Source organism: Sinocyclocheilus rhinocerous, unplaced genomic scaffold (assembly GCF_001515625.1).
Source record: "Sinocyclocheilus rhinocerous isolate Xijiao unplaced genomic scaffold, SAMN03320098_v1.1 scaffold2340, whole genome shotgun sequence".
In the NCBI taxonomy this organism is placed as follows: domain Eukaryota; kingdom Metazoa; phylum Chordata; class Actinopteri; order Cypriniformes; family Cyprinidae; genus Sinocyclocheilus; species Sinocyclocheilus rhinocerous.
In genome coordinates this window covers 285,574-300,280 of record NW_015646462.1, presented here as the reverse complement: position 1 = coordinate 300,280, position 14,707 = coordinate 285,574, and the positions used below count along the sequence as shown (strand labels likewise).

Sequence of the window (14,707 nt, the reverse complement as noted above, 5' to 3'; positions counted from 1 at the left end):
CATGCATTTAGGGATTTTGACTGAAGACTGACATTTTTCAAATATAATAACCCTGTAAATCACTGTATAGAGCTATACTATTGCTTAAAAATAATATTTATCACCTCCACACTGTAGAGATGAAATCTGTTAGAATAATGTGACATAAGGACTTTCGATCAGTTTTTTCCCATTGCTTATTTTTCCTTTATGGTCAATATGAGGTTGAGGTTGTCTTAGATTGATTTAACACTTCAAATCCATTCTACATTACGATGTGTTCTACCCACTTACACTGAAATGAGTATTTACAGAGAAAGTAATATGGCGTGTGAAGGAGAGTGAAAAGTTTAGCAATACATTAGTGAAGTGTCTCTATCTTCCTGTGTACCTCACCAGCTCTCAAGGTTTAATTCACAGAGCAGAGCAAAATAAATGAGCAAAAGACACTGAAGTATAAAAGTTTGTCATTTTAATGTTTTACAGCCATCCATTGTCCCAAAATCAGCACTGTAAATGTTTCAAGGGTTGGAGAACACATTTACCCACCGAGCAACACCTGCCTCGTGAGAGTGGTAGAAAATGCATTATAGCATGGCATATTGACAACAATAAACTAAATCAATAAAATTGTAAACTTTTCACCGGTAGGTGAATTAAAAACTGAGGAGATCTGTCAAATGGAATAGTAGTTTAGTATGAGTACAACCACAGGTCCAATAGTTTTGTCACATGTTCAGTCAAAGCTAATGGCTTTAAATTCAAAGCTACATCTGGCTTTATGATACTATGTAAGGTGTCAAAAATCGAAATCGCACCATCAAACCATGTTTAATGATTAATACTTGACCTTTGTGATATTAATGATTGTCAAGCCTAATCAATAAATCATTTTAAACAAATTGATCTCTTATAAAGAGTTGGTAATGGACATTTACAATGATTTAATTAGACCTATAGACTTTGCATGTATCTCGATATAGCACATGCACTCCAGTAGGCTCAACAACCCATAACCTCTGATCAGCTGCATTCAGCCACTGTATTGCCTAATGTACATCGAAATAGTTATGTACAGAAAAAGACACAAAAGGACAGGTATACATTTTTTACCGGTCCTCCCAATTCTGGCTTTCGCACAAATTTCAACAGGACTATGTTTTTCAACACTTACCCGAACAAGTACACAGATTTTTGAAACCCTCAAATGACCTGCCTGCTTTCCCTTTGAGGACACAATCCCTGTGTGATTGATCTGTACAGTCTGTAAAAAATGTAAAAGGCTTTTTTCGGAACATTGTTCTTTTCACAATTCCGTAAGAGGTGCAAAGATTACCCCCTTATTCCTCCAGGTAAGTCTGTTGTCAAGAACACCTATTCACGTAATGCACACACAATGGCGATTAGTCTTTTAAATCATCTTCATACTGATCTTGTGAGATCCCTCAGTCGGGCTGCTTTCTCCATTCACTTTCCGTGGCACATACTCAATCTCGATGTTTGGCTTGACATTGCCTTTCCCTCGGCTCCAGAGAAACAAGAGCACCAGACAGAACAGCACCACTCCCAGGAAAGAGATAAACCCCATGGTGGTAGCGATAATGAGAGTCTTCATATCAAAGGGAAAGGGATTTGTCGCACCAGTTCCATTGGCACCGCTATCATTGGGCTGGTTCGAGATGAAGGCAAAGGTCTTATTGGGCTGATGGGGCCAATTGGGAGAGTAGCTATGAATGTGTAGGTGAGCCAAACGGGTGTCGTTACCTCCTGCATTGACAGCAATGCAGGTGTATGTGCCATTGTCTTGTATTTGGGCGTATCTAACCTCTAGGGTGCCGTCCGGAGACACAGACAGCCGGCCAATGCTTTTAGTAGTGATAAATTGCTTTTTTGGAGACTGCCACATAATCATGGGAGCGGGGTCTCCATCTGCTTGGCAAGGGAATTGGACAGTGGTCCCCTCATCCACAAATCTATGAATGGCTTTTTGATCCTGGATCTTGGATTTCTGACAGGTGAAATAATTCGGTGGGAGAACATCCGGGAAGTCTTTGAATTCTTTACCCTGCAAAAACTCTGGTGATTCACAAGATGGCTGCTGGCGGTTGAAGTTAAGTCGCCATCGACGGCGAAAGACCCAGAGGAGACGACAATCGCATGCCAGGGGGTTGTCGTGAAGAGCCAGTGTCTCCAGGTTGCCGACTGAATGGAAGGCAGACTCCTCTAAAGTGCTTAGACTATTGCTGGATACATTGAGAACCCGAAGGTAGTTGAGTCCTCTGAACGAATAAGGCTCAATGCTGACTAGCCGGCCCCCAATCAAGTGAAATGCCTGGAGCCTCAGCAAATTGTGCATTTTGTTGCCCTCCACAACCTCAATTGGATTGAAGGACAGGTTGAAAAAGCGAAGGTACACCAGGTGCTGAATGGCCTCGTAAGGGACGGCAGTGAGATTGCAGTTTGTGATGCTCAAGGTTGTGATGTTAAGTCCATGGAGAGACTTTGTGGTCAAGGTTTCTAAAAGAGGCCAGTTTGCTATCTCTAAGACTTTGAGTCGATAGAGCCTCCTGAAGGAAAAGTCTCGAATTATGTTGATGTTGAGATGCCGCAGCCTGAGGGTCAGCAGGTTGTGAAGATGACTGAAGGCCTCTGTTGGCACAGAGGTCAGGTTGCATCTTTCCATAGTGAGCTGCTCTAGGCTGCTAAGGCCATGAAAAGCTCTGTGAGAGATGAACACCAAGTCGTTGTCCCCCACCTCCAGTTCTTTCAGGTTGTAGAGATCTTGAAACATGAAGTCCAACAAAATGACTATTTTATTCTCACTAATATCTAATCGAGTGAGGTTACTGAGGCCGGTGAAAACACCCAGCGGTATCAACTTCAGCTTGTTGTTGCGTAGTCCCAATATTCGCAAGCCAAGGAGGTTGCTGAAGGCCCCTGGTTCAATGACGGAAATGATGTTCTCGTTAAGCTGTAGCTCCTCCAGGTGTTGATAGTTGAGGAATTCCTCCGGGTTGATGGCTTTCAAGCGGTTCTTGCTGAGATCTAACAGCCGCGTGTCAGTGGGAATTCCCTCGGGGAGGGCGATCAGCTTCCGCCGATGGCACACGACTGAGCGCTCTTGGGCACTGCACTCACAGCGAGAGGGGCAGCCAGTGGCAGAGCCGGACAGCACGGTACCCAGCATCAGGATGAGAATGGGCTGCCAGCACGCCACCAGGTAGCTGTGCCCACTTGCCTCTCTGGCCACCATTTTGATGGTAACCTGCTGAGAAAAAGGATAGAGAGATTGGGTCACAATATGAACAGAATTCATTCCAAGGCGGAAAAATGCAAAAGAACAGAGACAATCATGTTGCTCCTGTTCTTAAAATAGCAAGAGATGGTCTTGGAGAAAACGCTGATGCTTGAAAAATGTAACAGACTACTGCACTGGAACATGCTGCGTAAAGACAACTCGGAGCTTTGATTAATGATATAACAGAGACATTAAAACGTAAAAGACTGTATGAGAAAAGGAAAACAACCATAAACAACACTGGCCATAAAGAAGTATAGCCAAGTTATAAGTATATTCTATAGGGGAGTTAAGTATAGCCTATAGTCTGCAGGATCTTTTTGAAATATAAAAAATGAATCTTGGATGTTTAACTTGTTACACAGAAAATATATTTTCAATAATGGCTTGAACCAAATTAGTAATGATTTAAGCATGTCAAAATAAAATGTATATTTTTTGTTTTGAAATGAAGAATGGCATGATTTTAACTAGTATAGTTATATACTAGAGTTCTATATTCAAACTACAGAAATAATAGATGGTATACAGCATACTGTTGCAAAATCTGAGAGCAAGGGACATATAAATCAGGAACATGACTCTATAATGACTTGCTAACTAAAAAAAAAAAACCTCACAAATTCTTATATATTATTATCTGGCTTTAAGCCAATTGATAATTGTTATATTTTATATTATACAATTATACTATTATAATATTATGTTATATTAATATTATTATTACTTTTTATTGATCATAATTTATGGCTGCATTTAGAGTAGAACTGAGTAGAGTAGAACATTCAGCTCTTAATGGGTTAAATACAAATCAACTTTTTACTCACACTATTTTACTGTGCAAAAGCCCTGAGCCTTCAAACTTTACTTCCCAAATTGATCAAGCAAGTTCAATTTCAGTCTCATAGCCACTTCCAGCTGTGTGCTTTAGAATGATGGAGATCTTAATTTAGTGAAGAGACTCGTAAAAAAATTGACATGAAGGAACTCAAAACACACACAGAACTTGCCAAAATGACACACGAGTTACATTCCATGAGACACAAGGTTGCTAACTGGACTAGTCAAATACAAATCATGTTAAGTAGACAGACCAGCTTTAATAATTGATAAGGTAAACTTTAAGTAGCTCCCATTTGTAAAGCAAGTGAAAGTGACCCAGAATGAAATACTTCTTGCATCAGTGAATTCAGATACATTTCTGCAAAACCAGAGGATGCATTGTGATATTATGTACGATTTTACATTTTTACGATTACAAGATTACAGTGCATATTTTAACACACATGGATAGAAAATCGTATGTACTGTATTGCCAACTTGTATTTACACATTTGCAGTATGATATCTCAAGGGTAGCTATTATTTTTGACTTTATTTTATTTAAAAAATATAATTCCCCTTACAACCTACAAGATGCAGAAAGAGTGTTCTCTGAGAGAAAAGTACAACACAACACAAAGCACTGTGAAGCAGCTTAAGCCAGACTATGTTGATCGAATGAAACTGCAAAAAAGGGGGTGAAAGAAAAGGCCTACATGCAGCCACCTGTTTAATGCATAGATTTGCCGATTCCATCTCCGAGTGTCATCAGGTGTGTCAGAAGTGTGTAACAAAAGAAAATATTCTTTTGATATCCAGTGTGAAATTAGGCGAGTAGTTTCAGCGATAACAATTTCATATTAGTGCTCCTCAGCTAGATCAAAAGGGCCGTTATTGTCAAGGGTGCTTCTCCCTCGTTCATCTATCGAGTGTGATCTGCATACAGTCAGGGAGCAGAGCGATCAGGGTACTGTGAGAGAATTACTACATCGATTAAACGACTCGTGTGGCATGAGGAGGTGTTGAGGGTGAAGGTCATGACGTAAACAGAGCTGCCAAGAATGGGATGTTTTAGTCACGCCGAATCTATCACAATCTTCCCCAGCTGAGCAGACATCAAGCCTCCGGAGGCATAACAGGGTTGTTTAAACTGTTATTACGTGTGACATCTCCTGCGATGCTAATTTCTGTTCAATATGCATGTCTCCCTAATATCTGCCAAACAACCACCTTTGACCTTTAACTATAATTGGGGGGATTTGTCTGGGGAGAGAACAGGTCAAAGGTGTTGGCAAATTTGCTTGGTAGTTTTAAACAAGCAAACAAAAGCAGATGGAAATCACTATAAAATTACAGTAGGTCTGCATGGTGTGATCACAGTTTCCCTAATTAAACATGACCGTTGCTTCCAATATCAAAATTTTGTATTTTGTTCACTGTTGTGGTGTCTCATAGTACTCCCACAGGAAGAAAATAGCTCAGCTCATGTGCAGAAATATGTACCTGTTTTACCACTGATATAAAGTTAACTGTAAACATTTATGCTGTTATTTCCAGGCCTGCAACTTGCAAATGCCTGCCAAACTGAAAATTATGATGGTTTAAATAAAAAAGAGAAGCCAAAAAGCCTAATTATCATTTAGCACAAAGGTTTTGGGTGATTTTTTTTTCTTCTTCTTCCAGATCTAAATGATGGATTGCACACACACACACACACACTTCCATCTTTGTTCCTAATCCCTGTAACCTTTGTTTTAGCCCAAATGCTAAGGTATGTAAATGCTTTAAAACAAATTTGGCCTCGGTGGTCAACTGATGGCAATTGAAAAGCCACTACAACACAAAGTGTTGGATTTATTATCCAATTAAAAGATTAAATCATGGCTCAGGAAGCCCCCATTCTGTAAACATACAAATCAAAGTCTGTCAGGCGACTATGAATAATGTATGAAGAAGGAAAAAACTGCTTCTCTCTGTTGCATTGCCAGAATATTGCATTGACGGAGTAATTCTCAATATAGTGAACTCACTCACATGGTCAATAGCTCATCTTATTAGTCAACACCCCCACATAAATTTCCATGTAGAGAACTGTGTCTTTAAAGGCATATCTACCTCAGGGCACTTTAGTGTAGCCAACCATTCCTGGCATGCAATATATTCAGACAGAAATGTGCTCCTTTAGCCTGATTGATTTGAAGAAATATACAGTAGTCAATGAGAGGTGCTCTGCATATGGGAAAAGGGAGTAATGCACTTGTATTAGATTCTTAAATTCGAGCCAGTTCTGTTACAAGCAAGCACATCGCTGTTAAAAAGCCATCTCCATCTCTGTTGTCATAAATGTATTGTTCCCTTAAAAAGCTAATTAAATGTGCACTTGTTTACATTAAAAGCATGTTAAGTTGAGTATGAATCAACATTCCTGTTTTAGAACGTCACTTAGCATTCTCTTTGTTTAATAATTACTACCCAACTTTCAGTCATGCGACAGGCTGCGTGCCGTCTAAAGCGAGTTGCTCTTTTAAGATCTTTGCGGTGGAAATTACATTTTCTCCTCTGTTCTTTTCCCTTAGTAACATGGGAAGGTCATACCCATTCAACCCTGCCCACTAGCTCGAAAGGAAAGAAATAAAGTGTCAACCACAAGTTTATTTTAACATAGTGCTCCTCTGAGAGAGGGACCCTCAAATATAATGCCCTATTTTGCCATATTGCAACATCCACTGTAAGTCAAACTCAACATGGCATGGGTTTGCAGAGGAGAAATTCAGAAGACTGTTGATCAGTCAAGTTCAATCAGGCAATGAAATATGAGCAAGTTAATTGACAAGTCCATATCCGGTTCATACTCAAAGGGTCTGCAGACTTGCTTTTCAATTATCTGTTGTCAGCAGGTGGGAGGAATTAGCGAGGCTTCTTTTCACAAGGTGTCTGCCGGCTGATGCCTCCTTCCTCTGCTAATGGAGGACTAGATCTCTTTTAGATTACTGCACCTATCCAACAATCATGGAGTTAATAAGTGTTGCGCTTCAAAGATTTGTCCTCTTCTTTGCTATTTGTTACTTTCAGGGCTATCTGTCAAGCTAGAGGACAAAATCAATTCTGCCTCCAACGTTGGAAAACCGAGCTATTTATCTGTTTAATCTAGAGACCCTCACGGAGAAATGAATGTTTAAGGTTGAAACTCTTAACAAATATGAGGATTTACCTTTGTCAAAAAAAAATGTTTTTCATGGATGTTTTGTTTCAAGGCAAATTACACAGACGAAACCAAACACGCCCGTTACGGTGGTATCAAGATTCATCGTCATCTGAAACCACAGAGGACGGCAATCAGTTGAATTGATTTTATATTTTCATGTTACACCGCTCATGTGTTTGAGTGCGCACTGGATGATATTCTGTCTCTCCCACTCATGTACAAATGTAATTCAACCCAAAGGTCCATCTTCCTGTTCTCTCTCCCACTCCATCCCCTCGGTTTCATCCTGGCGATAACCTTGAAAAAAAATATCACGTCGGACCATCTACGCAGTCTCCTTACTTTCTCTCCTCGTTCACCATCATGCTCCTGACCTTGCTGGTGAGCCTCAGCTTGACCAAACAAGACAAATAAGCAAAGCTTGGGAGTGACCCACTTGCACATTCCTGTTTATGTGGATTTTACAGTCTCAAATAAGGCTTTCAATTGACAAAAGATATATTAATTTGTACTCTTTGTAATTTTGGACATTCAAATCACAACAGTGTTTAACTAGACAATATAATGTTTCTTCTTCCTATATTTGTGCTTATGTGTTTAAAGTGCATTGGGTTTACTGTGTATACCAGTTGGAACTGTGTTCTCTCTTTGCACATTAAACACACTCCTGTTGTGGCAAATGAGTGCTACAGTCAGGGATTTAACTTCTAGTTTAGATCAAATAATCATGAAACAACATGTTTTACATAGCAATTAATAACTCGTTTTGATCTTCAGAGAGTTATACTTTGAGGTTGAAAAACCATTTATAGTAAACAGCAGGGTCTTTGTGGTTTCTATTAACATTATTATATCAAAGAAAGAATTATTTGTTAATGGTGGGGCGATTCATCATTGTGTAATTTTTAGAATAAAAAAGTATTATTTATTGTACCATAATTAGTGAAAAGAGATTAAATACTGTAACTCTGTCTAAAACTTTTCTAGGCTTTAAATTGAATTCCGGACAAATTAAAATTCATGATTCATAAATCATAAAAAGACCAAACTGTAATCATATTTCTAATATTTCAAATATCTCATTTGAAATGCATAAATACAAAAACAGGAAGAAAAAAAAAGAGGGGAATAATGAAAATGAGCTTCGTTTTGAGGATGGACTGATCTTAACCACAAGTAAAAAACTATTTGGAATCACAATTAGAAAATGTTTGATTTTACTATGTTTTTTTTTAAATTATATTATTTCAGAGAAAGATTAAATAATCATTATTTTTTGCCAGCAAATGTTACCACTAAGCATAATGTTTCATAATAGGCACAACAGTCTAATAGAAAGCTACTGAGAGTTGAAAGTAAAGTGAATATAGAGTGCAGCAACTAATTGGCTATACTGGCCTGAGGGAGTTCATTTTGTTCCTTCTTCCAATCTATTTATTCATCATCCCGTTCCTTCTGCCTGTCGCTCTCTTTTTCTCCCTCTCTGGCATCCCTGATCACACAGCACGCATTTCACAGTATGAAGCGAATCAGTGGTTAACAGCTATCTAAATATTCCCAATACATAAATTTAACTGCTAAATTGCTGGTAATTGGTTGTCTGCTCTCATGCAGTCTGGTTGTGAAATGGCATGGGTGACCTATTCGCTCTGTGTCTGTACAATTCATTTATAGCCTGATCATTTAACACTTTTATGTAAAGAAATATTTTATGGATAGTTGGCACAGCTGGAGTCACATTCATGGGACCATTGTGTGGTGTGAGGAATCGACTGGTGTTTTTACTCTTTATTTTTATTTGCTTTGAATTATATGTTAGTCGGTTATGCTATAGGTACAACATATAAGCAAAGCAGAGTGAAAATGAAATACTCTGTTTACAAATATTTCTGGATGCTAAGTCATTGAAAATAGTGTTAATGCCGTCCGAGTTGTGAGTGGCAAATCAAGTTGCTACCATTCATCACAACATAAGCAGGTGTCTTTATCGGTATTTACAACAGCAGTTAATCAGTGAGGACCTGAGCCTAATCAATAATCAGCCCTGCTTGCCCCATACATTTGTCTTCTTCCTACCCCACACAAACAACTTTGTATACCAAATCAGCTTGGGTTTTAAGCCTACGGATGCAGCATTCAGAGCAGAGACATATCTTCCAACTGTTTGCTTCTCCTCTCTTTTGATCTTGTTTTTTGATGACAGTAAGATTTAGATCAAAGCCCAAGGTTTGGAAAGCTACATTCCACTAAAGGATAAACTAACATGAACCTTGATGTCGAAACATAGGAAACTCTAGACTTATCGAAGTGAAAATGTCAAGCACTGCGCTGAAATTTATACCATTCAAACAAAAGCTATGACTAAACTGTCAAAGTGAGGCTTTTGCATGAAGAGGAATATTATATGGACCCTATATGGAATTGAGAGTAGCATGCTGAAACAAGAATATAGCATGTATTTTTTTTATCTGAATATATATTCCCCATGATTTCCCCTCAAAGCTTGCCACTCTTGTACTCTAAAAGCATTTAAATCTGAAGAGAAAATGAAAACTGGCATAAAAAAGATGGTTCAGACCGAGCGCAACACCCTTCTTTGTGCCGACTGGTGGCCTGGAAGTATCATGCTATCATAAATTGAGTAAACGACATGAATGTTTCAACTCCAAGCATGGTTGAGATTAAAATTAGTTACGACCTGTCACCCGAATATTGGTCTTCTGACTAACTGCCGATGGAGCAATATGTGATGGTTGCAGTTTAAATAAGCATCCTTGAAGGGCTGGAAATGAAACAGATGCACTGCATTTCTGTCTCTTACTCTTGACAATAAAACACATGCATTCCTTGTAAGCGCAATCAAGCATGTGCCCACCCTTCAGCCTGCTGAAGAATTATAGGTTATTTCAGCCCATGGTCTGGCTAAATTTGCAAAGCTATGGCTGCTGTCAGGTTCCTTGTCATGGCGCGAAGTCTAATTGGGCCCAGTCCCATTTCAAACCTCCCCTCAGCTTTCCGGCAACAGTTAATAATAATTCCATAAAGTGTTTTTCATTCCTCATTAATGCTCTTGAGATTCACTTTAAATTCACCGCTACCAGCAGGCAAAGCTGGTAATTACTCCAACCACTTTTCCTCTTTTAAACACAGGGCTCTTTGTTTTGGGTTTAATTGAAACAAAAGAAGAGAGAAAATGTGGAGAGAATATAGGACGACCGTAATCCCAAAAGCAATCTAGCTCAAACCGAGCTTCTTGGAGTTCTTTATCAATGGTTCTATTAGGAAGGAGCTTATCTCACGAAATTAGCCACGGGATAATCACTCTCGAGCTTCCTGAATTATGCTAGCATTGTTCTTCTGACCAGCACTCCATCCAAGGCTAATAATTTGATTACTCTGACAGAAACAATCAATGATATCTTCCTCTCATCTTTCACAAGGCGCAAATTTAGCCATCAGCAGCCACCCAGATGATTGGTGGAGATATGACGCCAAGTTCTCCGAAACGACAGAAAGCATGGCTTCAAATACGTAAACATCATTTTCATTCACAACATTCGTAACCCTTAGAAATGGGGTGGCAAGGAAGTAAGGCATAGGCCCGTTCTCGTATTTTTTACTTTTTACATAAAGCTGTTATGATTAAATTTTAATGGGAGAGTCTGCTGCAGTGAACCGACTCTGTGACCTTCTGAATACATTTGTGGGAGGCAGTGTGCGATGTCTGATATGCCACTTGGTCGTCTCTCACAGCAGCCCCTCGCTGGCTTTCCTGCTATGTACAGCCTATTTCAATAGTCCCTCATTTTGTGTGACAGAAACGAGCCGTTTCGCTGATGGCGTCCGATTCTTGCATCCCTCCACAATGAGGACAAACGCACGCCCAGTCTGTCTATCTATGCCACCGCGGCCGAAAGCAGGCCCTCACTGACTTCTTAAAAAGCGTATAGAAGAGAATGAATAGGAAAGCAGAGAGGGATGTGGCGGGTTCGCAATCAGAAAGGATCTGAATTTCAATGATTTTTGGGATTTGGCCCCTTTTTTCTGCTCAGGCTGCATCATTCACAAAAGCTGTGAAAACACGAGGTCTGACAGGCACAGGCTCTAATCTATGTGTGAACGCACAGCACAAGAGCATGAGGTGATGCAGTTCTCCTGTAGCACTGCCTTATCTTGTTTCATCTGCTGTTTGTTATCAGACTGCAGCATTATCATAATGGCTATTACCACCAGCTGAGAATCTGCTCAATGGGGAGATTGCCTTTTAACACAATCGCTAGCATACTGAAACATATCTCAATGTATAGGCCGTTTTATTTGTATCACTATTCAGTGCTAGATTTTCAGCCACGGCTCTTCTGATTTGGCCTGGATTTCTCCGCTGGCAGCTACATCATCTTCAGAATGTGGCCAGGATACTGTTGCCATGCAGTTGTTTCATGTTCCCGTCTTCCTACCCAACACAAGCCTATATGCATATTGCAGATGCATTGTGTTTTGATGGATAACCCTGTGTTCAGGGGGGAAAACAGTTGGAGGTTTTTGCAGAGCACATGGTGTCTTGGATTTGAATCTGAGAATTAGCTCACACCTCATGTGAATATTATTGGCCTTTATATATATATATATAGGATGGTGAATAATAGTAATAATAATAATAATAACAATAATAATAAAATATGAATCTTGGTTTTTATAGATGTGTACTGACAATGCACCTTTACATAAGAAACTATGGATAGAGGGATCTGACAGCTGTAAAGGATGTACCAATGAGAACACTGAGATAGCATGAATCTTTGATGTATCCAGTAAGACTCCTCTTAATGTATTTCTGACAGCCTGCCAAGATTAAGAAATGAAGTGTAATGTTGTTATTCCTTTAAACGCCACATTACTTGTGGAGGAATTTGCTTCCAAGCCTTAAAACAGGGAGAGAGGAAAAAAGAGAAATATTCCGAAAAAGAGGAGGAGGGGGTGGAAGTGAGTTTTTATATATATATATATATATGTATAAACATAGTGCAGGTGAAAATATGCATGAATGCTCACACGGCCAGATATTCATTTATAGCAAATGACCCCCTCCCTGTGCAATGACAGTCCACAGCAGTTCTCGAAATGCTTATCTGGCACTGAATGCAAACTGCTCTTACCAGAAACGTCATGCGGTGGAGTCTAAATTTGGCAATTCCATTCTGCCGGAGTGCAGCTTAGATCCGAATCACTCCAGAGTGGCACGATGGCACACAGGAGGCCTTTGAAGAATTTCATGAGTGAGAGGAAAAACAAAAACGGCACACAATTCCTCAAAGCAAGCAAAGCGTCCAGAAAATTCTCAGAGTGTGGAGCAGGAGCAGGTGAGAGAGAGAGAGAGAGAGAGAGAGAGAGAGAGAGAGATAGGGAAAAAAAGAGAAAAGAGGCTCTATAATGAGGACTGTGAATTAAAGACTCAAACGCGTCAAAAGCAATACATTATTTTCTTCCCTAATGCAACCTGCAAAATAAAAAGCCTCGAGCAATAAACCATGATAACAACACCAAAAAAAATACACTCAGAAGTCTCGCATATATTCAAACCTGCACCACAGACAACATGTACCTGGCCATAGAGAAATATTCCGAAAAAGAGGAGGAGGGGGTGGAAGTGAGTTTTTATATATATATATATATATGTATAGGCACACAGGAGGCCTTTGAAGAATTTCATGAGTGAGAGGAAAAACAAAAACGGCACACAATTCCTCAAAGCAAGCAAAGCGTCCAGAAAATTCTCAGAGTGTGGAGCAGGAGCAGCTACAGTCCACAGAATGCATGAGAGTCTGTCCCAGATGCAGGCATGCATGTAAACAGGAGTGCACCCGCTCACATACATGCCATACCCAGCAGAACGAGAGCGGGAGTGTGAGTGAGGGAAGAAAGATGGAGAGGGAGGAGTCGACGCTGTGCAAGGTGGAGGGAGGAGCTGTGGCGCATTGAGATGGAGAGATGGAGGAGACAGAGGAAGCGAGGGAGGGGGAGAGAAAGCCTAAGACTGGCAGGCAGTGAGGGATAAGAAGTGAGAAGGAGGGCGGAGAAAAAGAGAAGAAGCACAAAGCTCAAAACAGGGACAATGTAACTAATGAAATTCAATTCTGCTGTTCATCAGACCGACTGCAGCAGGAAACAGGAGCAGGGACAGAGGGATGCTGGCATGGGGGGTGGGGGGTTGTCCCAGAAATTTGAGTATGCCTTTGTGAAACCTGTCTCTGCCTCTCCGTCATCCTGTCAGAACACGGCGATTAATGCCGGGCTTTTATGCAAAAGGCAGCGTTCGTCAAAAGCTACCGGGAGCTGCAATGTGACAAATGGATGACTCATGGAGGTAATCAGGCAGGGTGGATAAACAACAGCCAATGGAGAGAGAGTGAGCGAGAGCCGGAGATACAAAACGGAGAGAGAGAGATGAGGAATTTGGCCGAATGGGCTGAGTCTGCTTAGCCAATCGCAATAGTGAACTGCAAGGTCAGTCTATGGGGGATTCGCCTTGCGGGATATAATCAGGTGTAAATCCTTGTAAGTCCCCACACCATTATACTAAACAATAAGTGAGAGGCGGTGGCGCGGCAGGTAGAGAGACGAGTGAGATTACTGAGGGGGGATAATCAAATGCAGATTTGATGGGGGTGGAGGGGAAGGGTGATGTGGAGCACGAGGCACAGGGGTTGTTAAGCTGCACAAACAGACTGAAGATGTGCCTCGATTTTCCTGAGAGTGAGAGGGCAGAGGAGGAAGACGGAGAGCAGCAGAACCGACCCTACGTGTGTGAGGGATTTATCTCTGCACAGTACAACCAGATCAAGGCACGATGTGAGAGAGGGAGTGTGCGTGTGATCCGTTGTGGATCTGTCCTAGACGTTTTGTTAATGCTCTAATCTTCCCATGGAACACCAACGCAGAACTGGCAATGGTGTGACTTATTAGATGAGCTGTTGTGTGGTATATGGCTCCGGTTGAAGTTCTTTCTTGTGATAGAATTATCACTACATATTACAGAGCTGTGCGTTCCAAAGCGGCTTTTTGAAATAATATTTGTGGCATGGATCCTCTGAACAAGCTGCTTTTTGAAGCAGACAGACAATAAAAGAGTTTTAAAAGAATGAAAATCATATGATCATACTACAAAAGCATTAGTACTTTGTGAGTGCGATGCAGCAAGCTGCAGAGCAAAATCTCAATAATGGGATAAGCATAGGTAGACTTAACAAACTCCATTTCCACTTTATGCTTTTTTACACAATTAGTTCACCGAAATGACCTGATTTGACCTGGAAAGGCATGCTGAAGGTCTCAAGAGCCCATTAATCTCTCTTGTGTTGGCGTGTTTTTTTAGGAAGTTCAGACAGGACCTATTGAATAGCCTT

General features: G+C 40.4%; 1 protein-coding gene across 3 annotated transcripts; it reads right to left on the bottom strand.

Annotated features, from left to right (window-relative positions):
• Window positions 1-457: 457 nt before the first annotated feature.
• On the bottom strand, window positions 458-12,928 carry lingo1b (leucine rich repeat and Ig domain containing 1b). Of its 3 annotated transcripts, none has more exons than XM_016511974.1 (2): window positions 12,907-12,928; window positions 458-3,244 (listed from the first exon to the last, which is right to left on the bottom strand). In XM_016511974.1, exon 2 carries the CDS (start codon window positions 3,230-3,232, stop codon window positions 1,391-1,393), a length of 1,842 nt encoding a protein of 613 aa, XP_016367460.1. In that variant the 5' UTR covers window positions 3,233-3,244; window positions 12,907-12,928; the 3' UTR covers window positions 458-1,390. The 3 variants fall into 3 exon arrangements, with proteins under 3 accessions (XP_016367460.1, XP_016367458.1, XP_016367459.1); XM_016511972.1 differs by lacking the exon at window positions 12,907-12,928 and adding an exon at window positions 12,461-12,645 and having other exon boundaries at window positions 458-3,247; XM_016511973.1 differs by lacking the exon at window positions 12,907-12,928 and adding an exon at window positions 12,461-12,645.
• Window positions 12,929-14,707: the final 1,779 nt, after the last annotated feature.